This window comes from Sinocyclocheilus grahami, unplaced genomic scaffold, assembly GCF_001515645.1.
Source record: "Sinocyclocheilus grahami isolate Dianchi unplaced genomic scaffold, SAMN03320097.WGS_v1.1 scaffold276.1, whole genome shotgun sequence".
NCBI lineage: Eukaryota > Metazoa > Chordata > Actinopteri > Cypriniformes > Cyprinidae > Sinocyclocheilus > Sinocyclocheilus grahami.
This window is the reverse complement of record NW_015505455.1, coordinates 1386282-1413841: the sequence shown is the minus strand read 5'-3', so window position 1 is coordinate 1413841 and position 27560 is coordinate 1386282. Positions and strand designations below refer to the sequence as shown.

The 27560-nt window shown below is 41.3% G+C and overlaps 1 protein-coding gene across 1 annotated transcript in view; it reads left to right on the top strand.

The window, feature by feature from the left end:
- The window catches only part of gramd4a (GRAM domain containing 4a), a 78503-nt gene that overhangs the window by 41493 nt on the left and 9450 nt on the right, over positions 1-27560 (top strand). Inside the window, exons 4-14 of the mRNA XM_016291802.1 lie at positions 13534-13654; positions 14225-14286; positions 16266-16401; positions 16507-16588; positions 20092-20195; positions 20559-20607; positions 20688-20759; positions 21333-21376; positions 21671-21780; positions 22792-22946; positions 23159-23176. Of these exons, the coding sequence (XP_016147288.1) occupies positions 13534-13654; positions 14225-14286; positions 16266-16401; positions 16507-16588; positions 20092-20195; positions 20559-20607; positions 20688-20759; positions 21333-21376; positions 21671-21780; positions 22792-22946; positions 23159-23176 (953 nt within the window). The remainder of the gene's footprint in view (positions 1-13533; positions 13655-14224; positions 14287-16265; positions 16402-16506; positions 16589-20091; positions 20196-20558; positions 20608-20687; positions 20760-21332; positions 21377-21670; positions 21781-22791; positions 22947-23158; positions 23177-27560) is intronic.

The window sequence follows — 27560 nt, the reverse complement described above, 5'->3', positions numbered from 1 at the left end:
ACAGACTGTAACGTTTTTCATATTTAAAGGATTTGTCACTGATGATTCAAACTTGAGTTTTGAGCAGTGTAGAGTAGCGCTTGTTGTTTGTCATTTCTCCGATCACAAATGCAGACACGGTTTTATGTTTACACGGCACGATGCAACGCAACGCGTAAAAAGACAGTAGAAATCATTATAATCCGTAATTATGCCCCCACTGCATGCAACAAATGCCTCGTTTATAATGGGTTTTAATGTTTTTGTCTCTTCGCTCCAGCCAGGACATGGCATCACAATATGGTAAGGGGCGTAACATTTCCATCACACGCTTGTGGTATTCGGCCAATCACAACGCACTGGATAGCTGGCCAATCAGAGCACACCTCGCTTTTCAGACCGATGAGCTTTGTAAGAATTGACGCGTGTCAGAAAGGCGGGGCATAGAGGAGAAACAATAATGTACAGTATGTGGAAAATAATGGGGTTTTTTAACCTTAAACCGCATAAACACATTTCATTACACCAAATACACAAAATAATGTTATTTTTAGCAACATCATATGAACTCTTTAAATTAACAGATAAAATATGAGATGCACTTATGTGTAAAGAATTTCACAGAACAGTGCATCCTGGGAATTGACCCCTTCATGCTGTTTGCTCTTTTAGAAAAATCTGTGAGCATATTATGTTTTTGAACATGTACCATAGAAATACAAGGGTATTCAATGAAATATGATAATCATTCAGTATCATGGTATATATTTAAGGGTTAGTTCAATCAAAAATGAAAATGTTGTCATCATTTACTCCTCTTCATTTGTTAGAACACAAATAAAGATAGTTTTTAAGAAACCTGAGAGATTTCTGTCCATCCATAAGGTCATAAAGGCTCCAAAAATGTCATTAAAACAAACCATGTGACTAATGTTTTAATTCAGATTTTGGGTGCGAAACAAAACAAAAATGTAGGGGTGCTCCGATCAGGGTTTTTGAGGCCGATCACTGATCACAGAAAGCAGTATCTGCCGATATCTATCTTTTTTCAAAGCCTTCTTTTTATCATTTATAACTACCGGTATTTATATTGATACTCCAATCAGGATTTTTAGACATTTATTCAGGGCCTGAATTTAATTTTTGAAAATGGGGGGAATTCCCCTCTTCGGTGACTCTTGTGAGAGGGGAAGCAGCACAGACTGTGCTTTCACAGACGAGTCCGCTACTGATCCGTGGCTGTTTACCACAAACACAACATTTAACCATTATTTTGATTTCAAATGCAAACATTGTCACTGAAAATGCAGCTCACTTATAGACAGACGCGATGTGTGGTGATTTGAAGCCAATTGCGTATTTTGAGAGAGAAAGAGAGAGAGAGCGCGGTGATTCACTCACGCTGTTTGTGAAATTACGTCTCACACAAGGTTTTCACATTACTTTATAAGTTATTTAATGAAAAGGTACCTCACCTTCAGCATTATAATTATTTCACCCGTGCCGGACAGAGACTGAGATGGTGCCGCTGCATGTCAAGCCAAACCTTTCACAGCAGCGTCATCAGCTTGAGATCGTTTTTTTGAGATTGGCCTTTAGAGACCACCGATCAATCATGCCAACGTGATTATCGGCCGATAGTGATCGGTAGCCGATCAATTGGAGCACCCCTACAAAAATTCTTAATTCTCAAAATATCTTCACTTTTGCGTAGCTCTCTAATGCACGTTCAGCTTAATGCATGCCTGTTTTTGGAGTCATAAATCTCACTCAGGTTTTATTAAAAATGTCTTCATTTGTGTTCTGAAAATTAATGAAAGTCTTATCGGTTTGGAACGATGTGAGAGTGAATAAATGATGCCACAATTTTCATTTTTGGGTGAACTTTTTGTAAGGGCTGTTGTAAACATAGATGAAAAATGTATATATTCTGTCAAATTTCAAGCTATCCATAATGTATAAAAACAATAAATGTTTAGTTTAATCTCCTGTGACTAAAATGCAATGTGTATTCATGAAATACATCAGAAAGAATGGCTCATATCTCTGTTCATCTGTCTGGTGTTTGTGTAGTCATTCTGAAATTGCTTTGTTGTGCAGGATGGGGAACTATCAGCACTTCAGTAGGTTGCTTCACTTCGGTTATTGGTGCCTTATGGCGACTACTTCTGTCTGTGGGGGTGATGTGAATCTTCTGACATAGAGAGAGATTGTGAGGCACAGTTTGAAGGGCTATTATTACGGATAGAGAAAAAGAGTGATGGGAGAGGGAGAACCAAAAAGATACAGAGACAGAGTGGCATATATATGTCATGACCTTCCCAGAATTCTTAGCATGACTGGCTTCATATTGCTTATCATTTCCATTATAAGAAACTGTTGCTAATTTATACTCTGTGGTATAATTAAACAATAAGTAACTAGAGGCCTTTCTATATTGTTAATACAGTCACATTTAAAGGCTGCTGTTGAAGAGCATTTCAATTGTAAATTTAGATTTTTAAAACTTAATTATTTTAGGATGCTGGCTAAGGTAGCTGCTGAGTACTTATGTAAACTGTATACAGAGAGGCAGCTCACTAGTTTTTTAAACACTGGGGTGTGACTATATGCCAACATTTTGGTCCATGTTAGACAAGGATATGCTGTGACCCAGCTATTACCCCTGTTAAATGTTGCACTAAACTTCCTGTTACGCACAATAGGCTGGTACATTTAAAACTCACCTCGAGAGACCGATCTCTTTCGCTGTGCATGCATGCTGGTGTCCTCTTGGGTCCAGGAAGGGAGCGTGGAGAGACTCCCGTGGCGATGTCAGCCACCTGACCTGCAGTCCGGATTGCAGAGCATGTATGATGCCGCTGCTGGGCCAGGATGCCGGGCCACTATTCCCCTCGAGTGCTGTGGGCCAGGGAAGATGAGCCACTGGGATGAAGCCACCGCCCCTCATCCCAGAGAGACAGAAGCGTGTTCAGCCGCCGGACCCCGCCCCTTACCTGGACCCCTCCTTTCTGAACACTGCCCTTCTTTCATGATTCTCCAGCACAACGAGGACACCAGATCCCCCATTTATTTTGGACACTCCTTCCCCTTGGATGGTTTGGACATTTTATGTTTTATTTCTGTTATGTTAAAGCCTCTCCAAGGCCTGACACCACACCCACTGTTTCCGTCATTTGCTCTTCCTGCCACACATCATAAAACATCAAGTGCTGCTTGAAAGATTGTGAACCCTTTACAATTTTCTATTAAGGTCTGGAATTTGATTTGGCCATTCCAAAACAAGAACTTTGTTTTTCTTTAACCATTCTTTGGTAGAACGACTTCTGTGCTTGGTTTGTTGTTTTGCTGCATGAATGTGGGGCAGTCATGGCCTAATGGTTAGAGAGTTGGACTTGTAACCTGAAGGTTGTGGGTTCAAGTCTCAGGTCCGACAGGAATTGTCGGGTAGGGGAGTGAATAACCTGCGCTCTCTTCCACCTTCAATACCATGACTGAGGTGAGACCCTTGAGCAAGGCACTGAACCCCAAACTGCTCCCCAGGCGCCTCAGAAATGTGTTCACTACTGTGTGAGTGCACTTGGATGGGTTAAATGCAGAGCACAAATTCAGAGTATGGGTCACCATACCTGGCCACACTTCACTTATTAATAATTTTCCTTTAGAATTTGCTGGTATAATTCAAAATGCATTGTTCCATCAATGATGGCAATGATGCATCTGGGCCAGGACAGCCTGGCCCAGATGCAGCAAAACGGGCCCAAACCATGATACTACCACCATGTTTCACAGATGGGATAAGTTTCTTATGCTGGAATGCAATGTGTTCTTTTCTCTAAACATCGAGCTTCCATTTAAACTAAAAAGTTAAATTTTGGTCTCAATCTGTCCATTAAACCTTTCTCCAATAGCCCTCTGGCTTGTCCACATGATATTTTAGAAGGTACCCTGGGTTCCCTTTGCAACCTCATGGACTATTACTTGTCTTGCTTTTAGAGAGATCTTTGTTGGTCGACCACTCCTGGGGAGGGTAACAGTAGTTCCCCTTCAGTCAGTCACTTTTTACGTTATGTTAAAACTGATGTATGGGGTTAATTTTGGGAGCCCTAATCACCTGTTTACTACTCAGGTAGTAAAAAATGACCAATGAACATTGGAGAATGGAATTTGCATGCCCAAAAACTCCCCCGTACACATGGGTATATAAGAGGGCGGCATTCATCCACTCATTCAGCTTCGGAGCTGTACATTTGCTGCTTTATGTGCTTCTTATTTTCTCCAATCACCTGCGGGAAATTCTCTTCACTGGAAGTTTTTGTTTATGGCGCATTCTGTAGTTTCTCCGGAAATAACAGTTAATTGCTGTGATTCCCCCCTTCGGCATAAAAGATCTGTTTCCCCTATGAACATGATTGTTGTCTCACATGTCTGGGCCGAAAGCATGCTGAGACTTCATTCGCGGATGGTTCATGCCCTCATTGTGAGTGCATGTTCATGGATGAGGACTCTGCTGAACTTCCACATTCTAGGAGGACTGCAAAGTCATAGTCTGACTCTGAAATGTCTGCTATGTTTCCAGGGCAGCTGAGAATATTGAACTTGAACAGAAGCCTCCGCACAACCCAGAGCGTTCTCTGCTGGATGATTGGTTCCTGGGCACGGGGTGCGACTCACAGCCGTAACCTGTCTCAGTGCCATTTTTCCCAGAGGTGCATGAGGAGGCCACAAAGTCATGGAGGGCATCTTTCTCTCCCGAAGCCAATTTTCTGCCTCCTCCTCCCTCACTACCCTAGATGGTGAGGCTCCCAAGGGTTATTTGGAAATCCCAGAGGCAGAGCGTGCAATTGTGGTGCACTTATGCCTGCAGGAGGCTGTCACCTGTAGGGATCGTTTGCGTCTCCCGTCCAAGGCCTGTAAGCTGATGCTGGACAGGCAGCCTCTGCCTTGCATGCGATGGTCATCCTGCAAGTCCATCAGGCCAAAGCACTAAAGGAGCTGCATGAGGGTAGTTCCGAGCCGGGGTTGATGCAGGAATTGCGCAAGGTGACCGACTTCGCTCTATGGGTGACTAAGGTGACAGTGCAGGCCCTCGGCCGGACAATGGCCACCTTGGTGGTCCAGCAGTGACATCTCTGGAACAAACCTTGCTGAGATGAGAGATGCTGACAAGACTGGCGTTCTTGACACCCCCATCTCACAGGCTGGCCTTTTCGGTGGCACTGGCGAGTACTTTGCCCAGCAGTTCTCGGCAGAAGCAGACCGAGGTCATCAAGCACATCTTGCCCTGATGTGATACTGCTGCCACCACAGGCTGGCCTCCAGTCTGCTCGTTGTCGAGGGCATCCCACTGCGTCATCTACATCTGCCCCGGTGCAGGCTGCAATGACACCTCATCCACAACTTTGAGCCACGATAAAAGGTGACAGAGCCCATGCCCCAGGCATCCTCTAAGCCCACCAAGCGGTCAGCGAAGCGGCCCTTACATTCACCAAGGTCATGGAAAGTGCCCTTGCCCTGTTAAGGGAAGTAGGCATCCGTATCCTAAACTATTTCGACGATTTCATTCTAGCTCACTCTCAAGATTTGTTGGACGAACACAGGGACCTGGTGCTCTGGCACCTCAGCCAGTTTTGGCTTTAGTTCAACGGTATGGTTTTCTTGGTATGGAGTTGGACTCTGTCAGCATGAAAGATTGGCTCACAAATGGGCGTGCCCAGTCAGTGCTGAACTGTCTGAACTAGTTCAGGGGGAAAACAGCGGTTCCACTGAAACAGTTTCAGAAGCTCCTTGGGCATATGGCATCCGTGGCTGTGGCAACGCTGCTCGGATTACTGCATATGAGATCACTTAAGCACTGGCTACACGGCTGAGTCCTGAAATGGGCATGGTGCCATGTCACACTCCGTGTTCCCAGCATGCCGAGTTGTTGTCAGACTTTCAGCCTCTGGGGGACCTTGCTTTTCTACGGGCGTGGCTGCCCCTAGAACAAGTATCCAGGCATAATGTGGTTACAACAGATGTCTCCAAGATGAACTGGGGTGCTGTGTGCAAAGGGCGTGCAGCCTCAGGCTCCTGGACAGGCCTTGACTGCAGTGGCATATCAATTGCTTCGAGTTGCTGTAGTTCTGCTGGCCCTGCGCCGGTTTTGACCATTGCTTCAGAGCAAGCATGTACTTGTCCAAATGGACAATACTGCGACCGTTGCGTACATCAACCGCCAAGGTGGTCTACGGTCCCGTCGCATGTCGCAACTCGCCCGCTATCTCCTCCTCTGGAATCAGACGCAGTTCAAGTCGCTGATTGCCTTTCATATCCCAAGGGAGCTCAATCGTGCAGCCGACATGCTCTCACAACAGCTTACACTTCCGGCAGAATTGAGACTCCACCCCCAGGTGGTCCAGTTGATAAGGAGTCGATTTGGGGACACTCAGGTAGACCTGTTTGCCTCCCATGAGTCCTCCCATTGCTAGCTCTTTTACTCCCTGACTGAGGGGACACTTGGTACGGACGCGCTGGCACACGGTGCAAATATGCATTTCCCCCAGTGAGCCTCCTTGCACAGACCCTGTGCAAGATCAGGGAAGACAAGGAGCAGGTCTTGATGGTTGCGCCCTATTGGCCCACCCGGACCTGGTTTTCGGATCTGGTGCTCCTCGCGACAGCCCCGCCCTTGCAAATCCCCCTGAGGAAAGCCCTTCTTTCAATTTCCATTGCTAGCTCTTTTACTCCCTGACTGAGGGGACACTTGGTACGGACGCGCTGGCACACGGTGCAAATATGCATTTCCCCCAGTGAGCCTCCTTGCACAGACCCTGTGCAAGATCAGGGAAGACAAGGAGCAGGTCTTGATGGTTGCGCCCTATTGGCCCACCCGGACCTGGTTTTCGGATCTGGTGCTCCTCGCGACAGCCCCGCCCTTGCAAATCCCCCTGAGGAAAGCCCTTCTTTCTCAGGGGCAGGGCACAATTTGACACCCGTGTCCAGATCTATGGAACCTCCACATCTGGCTCCTGGACAGGATGAAGAAGACTTGAGTGGTCTGTCACAGGCAGTGATAGCCACTATCACTCAGGCCAGAGCTCCCTCTACTTAGCAGGCTTATGCCCTGAAGTGGAGTCTGTTCGCTGACTAATGTGCTTCTTGTCGAGAAGACCCCCGGAGATGTCCGATCAGTGTTGTGCTTTACTTTCTACAAGAGAGGTTGTAGTGGAGGCTGTCCCCCTCCACCTTGAAAGTGTATGTGGTGGCTGTTGCAGCACAGGTCAGGTGCTGTTCACGACCTGGTCATCAGGTTCCTGAGAGGCGCGAGGAGGTTAAATACCTTTAAGGTTTTACAGCCTCCTTGTTGAGCCAGTGTCTTCCCATGTGTTGAGTACTCACAGGTAAATGGTGGGAAGACTGGCCTCGGTGTCTCGCTTGCAGCGCCATTCCCCTTCAACAGGGGGTGTGAGCGCCATCTCATCTCTCCAGGTGTGTTCCTCATCTGATGAACCCTGGATTGAGCATCCTCCAAGCACCCTCCGGTTGTCAGGCTCAGCGGAGGACCCTGACGTCAGGCTCAGTACTCGCGTTTTATGCCCTTTCGTTCAGCCTCTGTACTGAGCTTGGTGCCCCACATGTAAAATTACCTCTGTCTAGTCTCTGCTTTGGTAGTAGTTCATCCCCTTTTTAGGCAGGACCTACCGCCAATAGCAACTTGAAAAAATTGTTTTTGTGTCCAGACAGGAGAATTTAGCAGAGCTTCACAAGCTTCAGACAGATGATAAAGGCCTGCCCTCACCTGTGCCACATGTCGTTATTGGCCTGGGGCTACAAACCCATTGGCCAAAAGTTGCAGTCCAGAAAGATCCTGAACACAGCAAAATAAGAAGAAAATACAGACACAGGGCAATGTCTCTGTTGAGATGCACCAACACACGCTTCTAGTGTATCATAAATTATGATAGAGAGGGATTATATGAGTCTATACTTTATTTATTTATTTATTTTGGAAAATTCTGCATAGTGCACCTTTAAATAAATCACTATTGCAGTAAAAATGCTATTACAACTATTGCCCATAGGATGACACTGTACTAGTCAAACCCTTGAACTTAAGCTGAAGCTGCTGGGTGTAAAGTGTATTTCTATATTGTACAGTTTGTCCCAATATTAAGTTACTTAGGACATTTTAGGTGATGCTGTGAAATGACTAACTGTGATATGTCTTCCTAACACATAATTTCAGCACTCCTGTCAACATATAGCCTATTGGAGTTCATAACAGACTGATTACAGACAAACAAATGATTCAGCCTTCAAATAAGAAAACAAAGGGCAAAAATATATGATCTTTCTGTCTGAACAGACCGATTCTTTCTGAGGCATGAAGATCAATGAGATTTGCATACAGAATGTTGATTCTGGAGCAGATGTACTGATTGCTGTTATATCATAATCAGTCTGTTCTCAGTGTGGCATGTCTGTAGTGATGGACACAGATCCAAAGATGTTGGTTGCAGTTGAATAGACACATTGTGTAATTTGGTCATCAGCAAGAAGGCTCTAAATAATCCTTTGGCAAGAGAACTCAGCAATAATTTTTTGCATGAACAATTTTATTCTTATGACTCAATTTTCTGACTGTCACAATGCTAGGGTGTTGTGGGAGGTTTTCAGAGTGTTGCAATGCTAGCATTGCTAAGATGTTGTCAGTGGTTGTTGGCACATTCTATGCCGTTACTAGGGTGTTCTGAGTGGTTACCAGGACGTTGTGGTTGCTAAAATGTTCTAAGTGGCTGTTAGCATGTTGCAGTGCAGTTGCTAATCTATTCTGAGTAGTTGTTAACACCTTTCTATGCAGTTGCTAATGTGTTCAAGGCAATTGTTAGCATCTTGCTATGCAGTAAGGTGTTCTAGGTACAGTAGTTGTTAGCATGTTGCTGTGTAGTTGCTAAGGTGTTCTGGGCAGTTGTTAGCATCTTGCTATGCAGTTGCTAAGGTATTCTAAGTAGTTGTTAGCATATTGCTATGCAGTAAGGTGTTCTAAGTGGTTATTTGCATATTACCCTGTTGAAAAAACCAGCATATGCTGGTTATGTTTTGACGCTGGGATGCTGGTTTAAGCTGGTCCTTTGCTGGTTTGTGCTGGTCCTTTGCTGGTTTATGCTGGTCATGTGCTGGAAAAGGACCAGCACAAACCAGCAAAAGGACCAGCAAAAGACCAGCTTAAACCAGCAAAGGACCAGCACAAACCAGCAAAGAACCAGCTAAAACCAGCAAAGGACCAGCACAAACCAGCAAATGACCAGCTTAAACCAGCATCCCAGCGTCAAAACATACCTAACCAGCATATGCTGGTTTTTTCAACAGGGTGCTATGCAGTTGCTAAGTTGTTCTAAGTAGTTGTTAGCATCTTGTTATGCAGTTACTGCATTGGTCTGAGTAGTTCTGACCTCTTTTAAAGAAAAGCCCAATGTATATGTCAGTTTTAATGTGTACACTAGGGTGTGCATGCAGTGTGCAACATAAATTTCATCATTAGCATAGTATGTAGAGGTCGACCGATTGATCGGCCGGCCGATTTTTGGCATTTTTTAATTAATCAGCATCGGCCGATTGTGCTGCAAATGAGGACGATTTATAGGCAGGTGCACTGGTGGGCAGCTAAGCATTGTTGCGGAACTCCCTCTGGCTGCGTGAGACGGAGGAGCTCACGCTCTGCAGCCGTGGCTTGTTCATACACAGCTTCAGCTAATGATGGCAGGGCAAAACAGACCGTTTCGATAGCGGAATTACATTTGACCTTACTAGAATTGATGCCGGAAAGTTATCATATTCATAAGTGCAACAAGTCATTTGCATGTGAAAGTAGAAACATGTTCATTTCAGACAAAACTTCTGGGCTGATTATAACGTGCACGTTAACTTTCCTCATGAAATGTCTGTGTGGGTCCGACAATGGCATCCACGATGTCATCGCTCGTGGCCAGCACACTCTTAAGCAGTTATCAGCAGCAAGCTGTGTAATATGTGTGAAATCTTTTATTTTTGTTATCACTATGACCATATGACTTATAGCAGTGTCCAGTGCTTCCTATACATTGAGTTATTTGTGGAGGCTCGTCACAATATCAAAACTGACCGCCACAAATAGATTTTCCAAAAGGCTTACTTAGTTGAATAAAATAAGCGCTTCACGTTTCAAAATTAAAATGCAACGCGGGTGTTTTTATATGAATGTATATTTGAAAAGAACCGACTGTCTTCAGAAAAGCTTCGATGTAATTTTAATTTTGTATTTCCTGTAATGCCTGATAAAGTAGCGTTTGTGAGTGCAGCGCTGATTTGATTACAGATCAGCCGTTACCGGGGAAACCGCTATATCTCCAGCTCCCAAAGCGCCTCCTGCTGGCAGAGAATTAATTTGCAGTCTGTGGGAAACACTGGTGTCTGTCAGCAAACATAAACAAAAAGCATCCTTCAGAACTGTTTTGAGAAGGTGCTTTGAGCCATTTATTATTACACTAAATTGGGCTACTACTACTATTACTATCTTGTACCCTGCAATAATCATTTGCTCAAACTCACTTTTATGAGATGAATGGGAAAAAAAGAAAATCGGCCAAACATATTGGCATCATATATCGGCCATAGGCTGCCCTGATTTCTAAATATCGGCATCGGCCTGTGAAAAACCCATATCGGTCGACCTCTAATAGTATGTGCATAAACTGTACACACTCAGACATATTTTTCTATATTTGCTCAGCTTGTACATGTGCCTTAACTTTTTTGCACTAATTAGTTTATCCACAATGTGGCAACAATGGCCCAGACTGTTGTTTCACAGTCGATAAAGAAACAAAAAAGATGGAACAACAATAATGTTGCCAATTGACCTAATAAGTTGCAAATTGGTCCTCCAGCTGTTCCTTATATGTACATTTAACTTTTCCGGCCTCTTATTGCTACCTGTCCCAACTTTTTTGGAATGTGTAGCTCTCAGGAAATCCAAAATGAGCCAATATTTGGCATGACATTTCAAAATGTCTCACTTTCAACATTTGATATGTTATCTATATTCTATTGTGAATAAAGTATAAATTTATGAGATTTGTAAATTATTCCATTCTTTTTTTACTCACAATTTGTACAGTGCCCCAACTTTTTTGGAATTGGGTTTGTACTTTTGACCACAACATATTTAGTTTAAACGAAGACTAGAATACCCAAGATGTGTCACTCATATAGTTTTAAATGGGGAAAAATACAACGCTCCATATGGCCGCTCCATGGAAGGAAGCCTCGCTTTCTGAGTAAAAGAGCCAATTGCTAATCTGTAAAATTATTGCGTCACTTCAGCTGCCGTTAGAAGTCCCGTTTGCAATAGAAACAGTCAGCATTCTGAGTTGCACGCTTAGGACTGCGCACAAGCACTGGCTGGTCTAGACTGAATAATACGCTTTTTTAACTCTATTTGAGCAAAAGAAACAACATTTATGAGACAGTTGTTGTCATATTTCATTGGTGATTTCAAATATGAAATTTAATTGTAAGCTTGGCAAACGGTTTTGGAGAATATGATGTTAACCCATTCAAAGAGATAGGAGCTGCACTTTTATGCCCCAAGAGTCATTTCAAAGAGTTAAATGACTTGTCTTAAAGGGACTTTGGTTTAAATGAGTATAAAGACATTTTTTTAATTGCTCATAACTTCTAGAGAGAAATAGCACAGACGCCAGACAATGATGAAACTTTCTAGTGTGCATAGTCACCTGTGTTAGTGCTTGCTAAATATTAAGTATATTTTGAAAGGCTACACATTCCTATGTAGGCACAATGTTCTATGTTCGCATCTATGTTCTATGTTCGCATCAAAAGTGAAATATACTTAAGTTTTAGTGATTCTTAACCATTGTATCATCAACAAGGTGAAAACTGCTGGTCAGATTGTTTAGAAAAGTAATTGTACACATGATTTGAGATATTGTTCACATATGCAGAACAAACATTACGTGCCACAGTTCAACACTAAGTTTGCTGTAACTCAATAGTAATAGTGATGCTTATGTTATCTAACACTAGCACTAACAAGGGTTGGGTGCTATCTTAGGATCCCAGGCCTTTTTTAATCTAGTTAGAATCTATATTTAGGCATCCCAGGCTTGTGAAAATCTAAATGCTGTTAATAGAAACATTGCTATAGATTAATTGACTGACTGCTTAGTGATGTTCCTCTGTACAATTGACAGCGTTCATCTCATCTGAAACCATCTGTCAGACAGAAGCACTTCCACTAATGGCATCACTCTGAACTCAGGGTTCAGGTACTAGAGAGCGCTGATGGTCATTCAAACCTTATTCTCCTTTATGACGCTCTGTATTAGCTCTGTATGTAGAAGCTCATATTAGCACTCAAATATTTATAACGCTTAGCTGGGAACAAAGACTGTGTAGAGAACATAGCTGCAGGCTCACAGCGGTGCATTAGACTACTGAAAATTTCCAAACAGATGAGTGGAGAGATACTGAGAAAAGCAATGTCAAATTGCCCCCTATGTGAAGCTGAAGCATTTTGTGTCACCCAGAAGGAGTTTATTTTGTAGTAATGGCTGAATGAGTGCGAATAATCCTGTTTATAACAAATGTACTTACTAAATATCAAAAGTAAATGAATGGACATTACATATTGATTTGAGCCCTTTTATCACACGAGATATCAAAAGAGAGTGTGAAGTGATACAAGAGACATCAATGTGGCACATTGTAGGCAATTGGCTTCCAGGGTGAATGGGCATTAATGGTTTATATATATATATATATATATATATATATATAGTATTTTTTTTTTTTTTTGTCAGAATCAAGCATACCACTATACAATATACAGGTATTCCCAAGGAATCATAATGCGATTCAGATTCATACTTGCACTTCTAGAGTAGAATATTGTTAAAATATTTTATATGTATTATATGTATTTTATATAAATATATGTATTGGCTTGTTAGTTACACATAAATATACATTTTCTCTGTAAATTATTAGTTGTTTTTTTAAACTAACTTTTCCTTCACTAGCTAACTTTTTGTTTTCTAACAATTTACAGTAAAAATTATATAATTTTTGCCATTGTAAGGTACCGTACAATGAACAACCAATGGACAGGATTTTACAAAGCATTTTTCCATTAAAATTTATTATTATTATTATTATTTGTAGTAGTAGTAGTATTTATTTTCTGTAGCATTATAAATCATTATGTATTAGGTGGTGGTATACAGTATAATGTGATACTAAATGATTACCATATTATTGTGCCAAATAAATAAAAATCACTAAGAATTCAAAGAAATTCAAATTAAGACAAGTCACTAAACTATTTACATGGTACATCTAGAAAAGTATATCATGGTATTACTGGTATATATGTCAAAAAACATTTATGAAAGTTAAGAAATGTTTATAATAACACTTGTCATGGACTAGATCATAATTTTTTTTGTAATGTCTTCATTATAGAAGGTTTATTAAATTGTGTGGAAGTTTAAATTGGGGCATTTTTTTTTTCAGAGGAGGAACTGCGGAAGCTCCGAGAAGAAACGAATGTGGAGACCCTTAAGCAGGAGTTGGAGAGAGAACGCAGCAGAAGACTTGACCTGGAACAGAAGATGGGTGATGTGCTGAAGACCAGGTGAAAAATAATAAAAAAATGCACAAAATCAAGTCTACAGAAAAGCATTAAAAAGACCTGAAATGCAGAAAGTTTTGAGTAGAAATCACAAGTTGAATTAAGTTTTGGAGAAAACTTTTACTGTAGCATAGCACAGTTTAATAGTTTCCTTCTATAGTCTGTGATAAATTGATGCATGTTTGCAGTGTTCAATGATCTGGTCCTGTACTCTCTCTGGCTGTCACGCTAGAACTGACCACAGTGGGCTGTCCACGCCTCACACTGAGCTATAAAAATAGCCACTACATCCCACCCCCCATGATCCTTCAGCAGGAAGTCGATGTCTATACGTAGAGTTGTGCACAGCAATATGTCAGTGCAGAGTGTTCTTTCCACTGATGCCATTTCAACATTTAATTGATTCAGATTTGATTTCCAGCACATTTTAGGCTTGCACAGGCTGAGCTACATTGAGGAGAAGTTTCTGATAGTTAATCTGCAAATATGTGTAGAAGATCAACGTGTTGATGAGGTCTGAATAAAAGTTTGAATTGAATTGAAAGTTAATGTAGTTTGTGTTTCCTGGTGAAGGTGTGAAGATTCTCCACCTCAGCCTCCACAGAAGCAGCAGCCACCTGCAGCTAACGGCACAGGTAATACAACCCTCAATGTTATCAGAATCAGAATCAGAAAGAGCTTTGTTGCCAAGTATGTTTGCACATACAAGGAATTAGTTCTGGTGACAGAAGCTTCCAGTGCACTGAGACAACAACAACAACACACAGAGATTATAAGAAATAAAGATATGTGAATAAAATACACATGTGTATATTTAAATGATATTATGCATCAAAAGGAACAAAACATTTTTAGATGACTATACTTCTACACCTCACAATTTTTTGATCAATTCTTCATAGTACATTTTAAGGCAGAATTGTATCTGAACTGCTATGAACTGTTGTTATTTTTTTTTAATGCTGAAAAGTATCAACAAAAAAATAGTTTACTGAAAATGTTCTACTTTACCCAATATGTGTGTGCTGTCAATTTTTATACTAATCACAGAAAGCTTTTATTTAAATAATTTCACATATATTTATGGAATCGTGAAAAGCTGGGGAGACTATTTTAAATTATTTCAGACCAAATTCAGTTTGAGATTAGCATTCTCGCCAGTTTTTCACAATTCCATAAATAAGATTTTTTTTCTTATTTAAATTTATTTTATTTTTTTAAATTACTACATTTTGTCATATCAACAGTGTTGGGGGTACACGCATTACAAGTAACGCGAGTTACGTAATCAGATGACTTTTTTCAAGTAACTAGTAAAGTAACGCATTACTTTTTAATTTACAAGAGAATATCTGAGTTACTTTTTCAAATAAGTAATGCAAGTTACTTTTTTTCCAATTTATTGTTTGACAGCTCTCCTGTCCCCATGTTGAGAGAAATCAGAAGATGTTACTGTAGTTCTAAAATAAAAATTAATATGCATTAATTCATCTCACTCACAATGTAACGTAACGCATTACTTTCCATAAAAAGTAACTAAGTAACGTAATTAGTTACTTTTTTTATGGAGTAACGCAATATTGTAATGCATTACTTTTAAAAGTAACTTTCCCCAACACTGCATATCAATGTTATCAATGTGTCACACATAATATGGTACTGTAAATGTGGTACCCCTATTAAAAATAAATAATAATGAAAAATTCTGGAAATTTGCCTACTACCAGAAAAAAAAAGTAATTTTCCTAAAAACACAATCCTAGTGGGACTGTGAAATTTCAGGGTGACAAATTCAAATGGACTCAACCAAATCTCCTAATTTCTAACAGGATTTCGTAATTTTCACCTTCTCTATTTGTCTGTCAGTCATGTGGGTTCAAGTGGTAATTGTGCCTCTAATCCTGTGTTGAGGTTTTGGATTTTCTGGCTGGTTTGTGGCTTAGATTTGTGACTGAAATTTCTGCTTCTGGAAGCATTCAGCTGTTATTTTAGGCACTTGTCTAAATTTGTAGACCATCTAGGCCAGACCAACCCCTTTTGTTTAAGGCAGGAAATGAGAATGTAGAGCACATCCCCCCCCACCCCCCTCCTCTCTTGATTCATTTAATTGGCATGACATACTTAGGTACATATTGACAAAGTATATAGCAAACTGTACATAGCAAAATAAATACAAACAAATGTACATACATATATATTATTATTGTGTGTAGTGTGTGATAGTGGTCAGTGGTTCGATGTTTAGGGAGGAAAAAAATTGGAGATTTGCTGATGATACTGTGCTGCTTTAAGAAAAATGACTATATATACTCTTATAATACTTTTTCCCCAAATTACTGGTTACACAGATCCCTCTGTAGTTCTTAGGATCTGTTTTGTCTCCACTTTTAAAGATAGGAGAGATGAGTCCTGTGTTCCAGACCTCAGGAAAAACACCGAACTCAGAATCAGGTTAAAAAGTTTAAGCAATGCCGTCTGAAGTTCAGGAGAGCTGTGTTTTTTTTAATCATCTCATTTTCCTCTCTTTCTCAGTACACCCACACTGCAAGATTCATATTAATTGAGATTTGGTTTTGGTCTCTAAATCAAATATATCTCTAAACTCTCTCTGTAGACAAACAGCAGAAAGAGACGGTGTGTTCGCGGCTGCAGAGCTGGCTGTATGATCGGTTCGGGGTTTATATAGAGGATTTTCGCTTCCAGCCTGAGGAGAACACGGTTGAGGCTGAGGAGCCACTAAGTGCTAAAAGGTCAGTGAAGAAAAATCACCTGTGGAATTCATTCTTCATGTAATTCGTGTGAAAATTTAAATACTCTGCTCCAATACTATGTCCCAGAGATCCTTTTCTGTCTAGTAAACATCTGCCCCCCTGTGGCCAGGATGCTTTTAGTCAGAATAAGCCAAGTTTAGTGGCAGAGAAGAGATCTTCAAAAGGGGCAGGACGGAAACTGACATAACATTAAGCTTTTTTCACCAGAAAATTAATTTGCCTTTCAAAATAAAAGTTTGCATATGTCCTAACATACAGGTGCATCTCAATAAATTAGAATGTCGTGGAAAAGTTCATTTATTTCAGTAATTCAACTCAAATTGTGAAAGTCGTGTATTAAATAAATTCAGTGCACACAGACTGAAGTAGTTTAAGTCTTTGGTTCTTTTTTTTTCCTTTCACTCAACTTTCTGTTAACATGCTTGGATACAGCACTCTGTGAACAGCCAGCTTCTTTGGCAATGAATGTTTGTGGCTTACCCTCCTTGTGAAGAGTGTCAATGATTGTCTTCTGGACAACTGTCAGATCAGCAGTCTTCCCCATGATTGTGTAGCCTAGTGAACCAAACTGAGAGACCATTTTGAAGGCTCAGGAAACCTTTGCAGGTGTTTTGAGTTGATTAGCTGGTTGGCATGTCACCATATTCTAATTTGTTGAGATTTGGTGGGTTTTTGTTAAATGTGAGCCAAAATCATCACAATTAAAAGAACCAAAGACTTAAACTACTTCAGTCTGTGTGCATTGAATTTATTTAATACACGAGTTTCACAATTTGAGTTGAATTACTGAAATAAATGAACTTTTCCACGACATTATAATTTATTGAGATGCACCTGTATGTTCCCTTCCGGTTCTTGCATATGTCCTAACATATGTTCCCTTCCGGTTCTATCAAATTATGTTTTTCTTAGACTTAATATGCCACATTTAGATGGCATTACAACACAAATATGTTTACATTTCTCAACACGTCTAAGGTAAATTATACATGAAAAGTACTGTTGTTATATGTGATCGCCTAAATGTTGCCTAAAAATCTTTTGAAAAGCTGGCCTCCTTCTTTTGGTAAATTATTGCCTCTTTCATATGGCTTATGTAGGATTATAATTTATTGAGATGCACCTGTATGTTCCCTTCCGGTTCTTGGATATGTCCTAACATATGTTCCCTTCCGGTTCTATCAAATTATGTTTTTCTTAGACTTAATATGCCACATTTAGATGGCATTACAACACAAATATTTTTACATTTCTCAACACGTCTAAGGTAAATTATACATGAAAAGTACTGTTGTTATATGTGATCGCCTAAATGTTGCCTAAAATCTTTTGAAAAGCTGGCCTCCTTCTTTTGGTAAATTATTGCCTCTTTCATATGGCTTATGTAGATTTTACCTCATGTGCAATTATGTTTATTGATCCCAGGTGTTTCTCGTCAAGTCCTGTGTATTTATGTTTCCTGTTTTGATTTCGCTGTGCTGTCTTGATCGTCAATCCTCGTTCCTACGTGTGTGCTCCTTGTGGTAAATAAAGACTGTTGAATTCTCCTACGTCTCCTTTGCTCCTCGCTCCGACACAGTAGGCAACACCGTGACAGAAAATAGCACCGTAACTGAAAGTAAGCGGTGCCCCTTCTTCCCGTTTTGTTTTCGTGTTTTGAAAAGTCTTTTGTTTTCCCGTTTTTGCTCCCCCACGCGATCATGGAAATCGCAGCTCAATTTATTTTCCTAACCCGTAGAGATCCAAGTTCAAGTTAAGTTCACGGGCCTCCGCTCGCTCAAGCCCACCGGAATCTCTGCTGTCAAGCCCGCCGGCTGTTCCTCAGTCAAGCCCGCCGGCCACGGCATTCACAAGCCCACCAGCCGTGGCTCTCTCCAGTCCGCCGGCTGTTCCTCAGTCAAGCCTGCCGACCATGCCTTTCACCCCGAACCTAAAGGGGAATTTAAGGAGGTCGACTCCAGCCCCTGAATCCAGCCCACGGAGGGCTCCTGTTCACGAGTTTAGCCCACAGAGAGCTCCTGTTCCCGAGTTTAGCCCAGTGAATGCTCCTGGCTAAGTCAAGTCTGCCGGCCGTTCATCAGTCAAGCCTGCCGGCCGCCACGACGTCGTGACCACTGGATGCCCTATTCACCCGTAACAAAAAGAGGTGGATGAGGAGAAAATAATGGCTCACGGCCCTCTTCCTTGCCCGAGAGCACCCCCAGAGCTTGCTCCAGTGTCGGCTCCAGCCCCTGAGTTCACTCCAGTATCAGCTCTATCCCCTGACCAGAGTCGAGAGATTTAGCCCAGAGAGGGTCCCAGTGCCCGAGTTTGTCCAGAGAAGGCTCCAGTCCCCGAGTCTAGCCCAGAGAGGGCCCCAGTCCCTGAGTTTAGCCCAGTGAGGGCCCCTGTCCCCGAGTTTAGCCCAGTGAGGGCTCCTGTGCCCGAGTTTGGCCCAGTGAGGGATCCAGTCCCCGAATTTAACCCAAGGAGGGCTCCAGTCCCCTTGTCCAGCCCAAAGAGGGCTCCAGTCCCCACGTCAAGTCCAGGGACAGTTCCCGAGTTAGGCCTACGGAGGGCCTCTAAAGTCTATATTCTCCCCAAGGATTTTTTTTTGGGAGGGAGGGGGGGTAGTATGGGTCCATCCGTAGTGGTTGGGCCGAGTGACGAGGCCAAGGCCACGGAGGCTGTCCAGCCATGGTGTCCTGAGTTCCCAGCTGTAGAGGCCGGGCCGAGTGGCCCTGCTCCACCATGGCCTTCTGAACTGTCTGCTCCGCCATGGACTCCTGAGTTCCCTGCTCCGCCGTGGCCTCCTGAACTGCCTGCTCCGCCATGGCTTTCTAGTCTGCCTACTCCGCCATGGGTCCGGGAACAGGTACCGCCCTGGAGGCCGTCCGTCCCTGTATGCCTGTCCTGAGAGGCCTCCAGAGCACCCACCCCCCCCTCCCTGGTGGAATTGTTACTGCACGGGACGCGCCTTCTGGGAGGGGGGAGTAATGTCAGACTCTGTTCCGAGTTTTGTGTTTTGCTCCCCACGTGCTTTCCATGACCCGTTTTCCCTCATGTGCAATTATGTTAATTGATCCCAGGTGTTTCTCGTCAAATCCTGTGTATTTATAGTGTTTCCAGTTTTGAGTTTGCTGTGCTGTCTCGATCGTCAATCCTCGTTCCTATGTGTGTGTTCCATGTGGTAAATAAAGACTGTTGAATTCTCCTACGTCTCCTTCGCTCCTCACACCGACACAGTAGGCAACACCGTGACACATATATGCTAGTTATATATAATTTATAGTCGGGAGAGTGACACATAATTGCTCCTGTAATTTTTACCACAAAATTAAGCAATTATAATTATAAAATCTATTTACTTGCTCATTAAAATGTAATAACGTTGGACGAGTGTTATTTTACCGTTATTTATTTATATACTACTATAGTTTCTATAAATATATTAAATGTTTTAATTTTTATATTGTCAGTTTTCATTTTCCATTAATTTTAAGATTACTTTAATATTACTAAAAAGGTTTCATTAATTGCCAAAGCAAAATTTCTAATTTTTGTTTTTAATCTAATATTTATATTTGTAAGATTTATTTCAGCTTCACTTAACCAAGATGTTTTTCATAGTTTTTGTACCCGATAATACCCCTTCTTGGGACAGCAACGTAATATGTGTTGTGTTTTTGTCTTCTGTCACAGATTTATATGAATGCAGCATGGCATGGCTGGGCTATTCCTTTGTTTCTATTCTTAGCCATTCTGAGGTTGTCATTGAACTACCTCATAGCCAGGTAAGACAATGTTTCCTTTTTTTTACTAGTATCTCATTGAAAATGGGTTAAATTTAAAATGTTACCTAGATTTAACAAATTTCTAGTTGTTGTTGTATATTGGCTGAAATTTCCAGTCATAAGAATGAATACACTACCACAAGATCAGTACTCATGTTAGCATATTTGATAAAAAAAAAAATGTACACTCAGACAGTCATTATCACTGTACATATACAGTACATGTATTAATGCCATACCTGTATATTACAACAGAATAAACATATATTTTGTACACATACATACAGTATGTATTTTCTTATATATATATATATAGAAACATAAATGGATCAGAAACTGATTTAATAGTTTTTTTTTCTATAGAGGATGGAGAATTCAGTGGAGTATTGTGCCTGAAGTTTCTGAACCTGTGGTAGGAATGTTCTTCCTGGTTAATATTTGTCAGTCACTTTTTTATGTTGTGCATATTTAATTTTTTTCCCCTTCTTCCAGGAACCTTCAAAGGAAGATCTAACTGTGTCTGAAAAGTTTCAGTTGGTTCTCGATGTTGCACAAAAAGCACAGGTAACTTTACACTTTAATTATTATACTTTAATTTGAATAAAAACCTGTCCATTGTATTTACACTATTTGTCAAGAATTTGGGCACACTTTACTGTTTCTCCTGTCCGAAAAACTTTTTGATCTAAATCCTTTTGCTATTATGTATGCATTTCTTTACAAAACAATTTTTTTTTTTACCTGATAGTGAAAGATAAGCAGCCAACAACTGTTAAGCATACATGGACATTTCTTTAATATTATTTAAAAAGTAACCCAGGATACACCTCATGAAGTTATTTGAAGAATGCAAAATGTACATGAGCTGTGATCAGACCTGTATGAGCAGAGTCTGTGATCTAGACAAAGATTTGTTGTTTTATATTTTTTGGTCATCACTTAATTCACATTCTTCCATTCATATTATTTAATAGTTTTTGAGGACTTTTATTGTATAACCTGAAATATAGTCATAATAAATAATTGTTCTTTTTTGTTTAATTTCTGTTGTGATTTGAAATTTTATGGATTCATGTCTCAAATTTAATTTTGCGTATTGTTCTTTTTGACCGACATAAGAAATTAATGTTTCTACAGAATCTTTTTGGTAAGATGGCAGATGTTTTGGAGAAAATCAAAAAGTAAGTAGCTCTTTTAACTAATATGAGATCAGAGGACAAATTATATTTCAATGATTTTGTGTTCACTCAAAAAACTTGTATGTTTCAAACTCGAATGTAACATTTTTGAGAGCAAACGAAAAACTGCCGATGAAAATAATATGCGATGGGAAGAAAATGCAAAGTTTCTCAGCAGGGTGCAAAAAGTTTTGTGGGAGCATTGAAATGTAAGGGCTCTGTACTGTAAACTAATGAATGTTTCTCCGTGTTTGTATGTGTTATGGGTGGATGTTTGTGTGCGTATGTATACACCAGTTTGTTCATGTGGGTTCAGCCTGAGATCACTCAGAAATTGTACATCGCTCTGTGGGTGGCCTTCATCTCCTCTTGTGTCCTTCCCTACAAGCTGATGGGTTTCATGATCGGTGAGAATCATTACTCATAACTCCTTACATGTACATAAACACCCCATACGCACTAATAACATTCACATACAAACAAAACGCTGTCATTCTAAATGGCTTAGTGTTGCTTTTTATATCAAACATAGACATGTCTGTTGTGTAGCGGTACTGAATGGGTATATTAAAGATCAAATCCTTCCTCAGAGGAAGTTCATTGAATTGTGCTCTGTATGAATTGTGACCATGAATTGGGTTTATAATTTGTGTGCAATAACAGTGCAAACATGTTAACATCTGAACATAGTTAGCAAGAGACAATTAGCAACGAAGTACACTACAGTTCTTTTTTTTAAGTTAATACTTCAATTCAGCATGGAAGTATTTTTTTTTAACCAAAAGTGATGTGAAAAGTGAAAGATGTATACATTGTTACAAAAAAATCTAGTTAAATAAATACTGTTTTAACTTGTATTCATCAAAGCATCCTGAAAATAAAAATGTATCACAGTTTTCAAAATGTAAGTAGCACAATCATTTACAACATTGATAATAATTAATGTATCTTGAGCACCAAATCAGCATATTAGAATTATTTCCCAAATCAGCATATTAGAATGATTTCTGATGAATCATGTGACACTGAAGACTGGAGTTGTGATGCTGAAAATTCTGCTTTACCATCACAGAAATAAATTACAAACTATATTTTAAAACTATATTAAAATAGAAAACAGATTTGAAATTGTGATCATATTTCACAATAATACTGTTTTTACTTATTTTAAATACATACATACTTTTGAATGGTTGTGTGCATTTGTAAAATGTCAGGGAGTTTAAGAAATTTTGTGTAATTTTGTCTAGCAAACTAGAGGATTCTGGTAAATTAAGTGTGCTTCCATCATGGTCCATAAAATGAAAGTTGAATTATTAAATATATTGAAATCTACAAAGTTGTTTTGTGCTGAAATCCAGCAGTCTAAAGTTGTAGTTGTTTTATAATTCTCATGGTGTGTGTCTTTTCTCTGGCAGGGCTTTACGTGGGCATCAAGTTCTTTATTATAGACTTTCTGTTTAAGAGCTGCCCAAAACTCAGAGACAAATACGACACTCCGTATATCATGTGGAACAATCTGCCCACCGACCCTCAGCTGAAAGAACGCAGCAATGCCACTGTGTCACGACGGGTGAGAGAGAAAGAAATTATGTCATGCTCTAATACCAGCCTCCTGGGTATTTTCACACTTTAAATGTCATACCTTTTTGAAATGTTTGTTTCAAAGTATCGGGCACTGTAATTATGTGTGTATGAGAGTGATGGGTGTTACCTCGTAAGGGAAACATCAGTGTAGGTAATTGACATGACGGTCACGCATAATCTGTTGTCTTTCTCTCCCAGCTGTCTGGGTGTGAGAAGGTAGGGATTGTGATGTGCTTCTGCCAGCACCTGTGTATGTGTGTGTGTGATGAGACCTTTCTTTACCTTGTGTGTTTGAATCTAGATGCACAGTGTGATATGAATTTTGTCTGTGCTCAAATGGATCAAAATGGCCATATAGTCCCAATGGCCCAATTGACGTTACTGGGTGAATCTATCAAAGAAACGTCCAGGTTGTTTTCACTGACCAGCTTTTGATTTTGATTTTGATGGCTACAACACACTCCACAAAAGTTGAGAAAAAGGCAAAATAAAAGTGAAAAGGTTATAGAATATCCAAATTAAACAGTTCACAATAAACAGGTGAATTGGCGAGGGGATCATGTTTGGGTATAAAAGGAGTATCTCAGTCTTTGCAAGTAAAACTGGATTATGGCTCACCACTTTGTGCCAAATTTCATGAGAGAAGTGTCATACAAATCAAAAATCACATTTCTCAATGCAAAATTGCAAAGAATTTAGGTCTTTCACCAACTACTATACATAATATTGTGAAAAGATTCAGGGAATCCACAGAAATGTCAGGGCAAGGCAGGAAACCTCAGTTGAATGTGCATGACCTTTGAGCCCTCAGATGGCATTGCATAAGAAACGGTCATGATGTGGTGTTAAATATAGCCACATGGGCTCAGGAGAACTTCAGAAAACCGCTGTCACTAAACACAGTTTGCCGCTGCATCAATAAATGCAACTTGAATCACTGTAACTCTAGGAAAAACTATATATCAGTTCTATGCAGTGATGCCATGGGGTTCTCTGGGCCAGAGCTCATCTCAGTCAAAAAGACAGTGGAAATATGTGCTGTGGACAGATGAGTCCACATTTCAACTTGTTTCTGAGAAAAATGGATGTCGAGTTCTCAGTCCCAAAGACCAAAGGGGCCATCCAGACTTTCATCAGCAACAGATGCAAAAGCAAACATTTGTCATGGTGTGGGGGTGCAGCAGAGCAAATGGCATGGGTGACTGGCAAATGTGCGAAGGTATCATTGACATGGAGGTATATATTGGAATTGTACAGAGACTTATACTGCCATCAAGATAGCGTCTTTCATGGGAAGTCCATGTTTATTAGATCGAGACAATGCCAGATCTCATTCGGCATGTGCTACAACAAAATGGTTTCGTAGCAAAGAGTGAATATACTAGACTTGCCTGCCTAAAGTCCAGATCTGTCTCCTATAATTAAATGTGACCAGTCGTGAAATGGAGAATCAGATAGTGACGATCACAGACTGCTGAGCATCTGAAGTCTTGTATCAAGTGAGATTGGACAAAAAAATTGCTTGCAAAACTTTAACAATTAGTATCCTGAATTCCCAAACAATTAAACATTGTAATTAAAAGGAAAGGTGATTTGACACAGTGGTAAACATGCCTCAGTCCCAACTTTTTTGGAGTGTGTTGCAGCCGCGAGTAGTTTCCATCAGTGCTATTTTAGTATCAATATACTATTATAGTTTTTATTTATTTATTTATTATTTTTTATTGTTTTCTTTTCAGTTTTAGTTCAACCCTTGTTTCCACAATAGTGCAGTATTAGATAATTAGAGGTAGAAATAGTTGAATGTTTGGCTTTAGAACACTGTGTTGTGAGTCTGTACAGAGTGAGATCAATGGCGGTTGCTTCTCTTAAAACATCAATACACTGACAAAAAACCCAACTTACCCACATGAATGCACAAACATACTTAAAAACAGCTAACTACGTTATGCTTACAGTATTAGTGATCAAAATGAAGCCTATTTACTTTCTTATACAGTACATGTTATAAATTCTATTGCATGTGATTAATTAGTGCATGTTTTCCAGAAGAAGACAAAATGTAAAAATGTTTCTTCACAACCATCCTTCTGGCTGACATTACCAAGGCCACATTAATGGAAAACGTACTAGGTTACTATAGTATCCTGAATTCCCAAACAATTAAACATTGTAATTAAAAGGAAAGGTGATTTGACACAGTGGTAAACATGCCTCAGTCCCAACTTTTTTGGAGTGTGTTGCAGCCGCCAAAATCAAAATTTGTTTATATTTACAAAATAAAATTAAGTTGGCCGGTGAAAACATTGGATTTTTTTTCTTTGTACTTAAATTAGTCAGTTAAATAAAGGTTAAAGAGAATTAACAAATATCATATTCTTGATTTTATGGCATTTCAAAAAACATCCCACTGTGTTGTGAGTCTGTACAGAGTGAGATCAATGGCGGTTGCTTCTCTTAAAACATCAATACACTGACAAAAAACCCAACTTACCCACATGAACGCACAAACATACTTAAAAACAGCTAACTACGTTATGCTTACAGTATTAGTGATCAAAATGAAGCCTATTTACTTTCTTATACAGTACATGTTATAAATTCTATTGCATGTGATTAATTAGTGCATGTTTTCCAGAAGAAGACAAAATGTAAAAATGTTTCTTCACAACTATCCTTCTGGCTGACATTACCAAGGCCACATTAATGGAAAACGTACTAGGTTACTAACGTAACCTCGGTTCCCTTTCAGTTTTTATGAATTGGGAATCTCGCCAGAGAGACCAATCTACTTTGAGTGTAAACTAAACGAGCCAATTCACATTGGCATGCAGTGATTGCATTCAGCTGCCGCTGATTGCAGTGCGAGTATAAATAGGCAGCAGATGCACCACATACTCAGCTTTTCACTTCGGAGCCGGGCGATAATGTCGTTCTGCTCCTGCCAAGCTTCGTTTGTCTTCAGAGAACAAGTTCAGCACGCTTTAGGAAGCTCTTCCGTGTTGGTGGAACGGCGCTACAGTGGTGATGGTTTCCCGAGTCAAGTGGGTTGCACACATCAGACTGCACTACCGCTTGTTTGTGTTGCAGGCGGCCATCTCCCCTGTTGCTTCAGCACGCTAAAAGAACCTTTTTCCCTAAAAGAGCATTCATGGGTGGGTCTTTTTAAAGATGACGTTGCGTCTGTGCCAACTCGACGCTGCGTCTTTGTAAAGATGACGTTGCGTCTTGGTTTAGATGCCGTTTCTGGATGCGGTCATCACCTGGCGCCAGGTGATGGGCACGATCGCTGCCTCACGTGCCTGGGCGTTAAGCCCGCTGAGGTGGCGTTCGTGGATGAGTCATATTCTAATTGTGGGAAGATGACCATCTCGGAGTTGTGGGCCAGGCACCATTACCTCAAAAGGGTTGGAGTTCCGGTGCCTCTGCCTAGATCTAGTTCTCTTCCTGTCAGAAGTCAGGGGAGGACTACTTCAGGCAGTAGCTCGGGCAGTCTGAGGTCCACAGTGGTGGCGACCCCTCCGAGGAACCAACCTCCCAGGGACCGTCACCCCTCTAGCGCTCCACAACTAGTTGAGCTCCCTCAGGAACATGCTGGGCCCTCTACAATGAGCGTACCAGCCGTATCCTTTGGGGCTCCTCCCGACGATTGGATGTCGATCGCTGCATCGGTGGGTGAGCCGGAGCTCTTTGATTCGGCTGCACTGCCACCCCCCGGAATGGTAGCAAGGCATGAATCAGATCCAGAGATGACGGCTGTGCTTTCCCGGGCCACCGAGAGGGTAGGGCTTGAGTGGGACCTCCACCACGTCCCAAGCTCTCAAGGTTGAATTCTCAGTGCCCCACTCCGGTGCCATTCTTCTTGGAGGTGCATGAGGAGCTCACCAGGTTGTGGATGGCATCTTTTACTTTTACAAGGAACCGGCCTGGTAGTTCCTCCTGCCTCACCACCCACGACGGCGAAGCAGCCAGGGGGGTATACGGAGATCCCCCGGTGAAGCAGTCAGTAGCGATGCAGTTGTGTCCTAGTCCCGCCTCCACCTGGCGGGGCAAACCGTCCCTTCCCTCCCTGGCCTGCAGGTACTCTTCTGATCTGACCAGCAGTGCTTATGCGGCCTGTGGAGAGGCTGCCTCTGCCCTACACACCATGGCGTTACTGCAGGTCCACTAGGCTCAAGCACTGAAGGATCTGCACGCGGGTGGTCACGATCTGGAAGTTCTGAAAGAGCTCTGAACCGCAACTGACCTCGCGCTCCGAGCGATGAAGGTCATCGCGAGATCGCTGGGTCATGCATTGTCCACGCTTGTGATCCAGGAGTGACATCTCTGGCTGTGTCTGGTCGACATGAGGGACACCGACAATGTTCGGTTACTCAATTCCCCTGTGTCCCAGACCAGCTTCTTCGGCAATGCGGTTCTTTGCCCAGCAGTTCTCGGCTGCACAGAAGCAGACTGAGGCGACCCGACATATCCTGCCCCGGTGGGCAGCTGCTGCCTCCACCCGTTCACCGGCAGCAGCACCTCCGTCCCACTGCGTCCGCCCCGGCTCCCACGCCGCAGCAGCCTCCAGCTAAGCAACACCATGGAGCCGGTTGCAGGG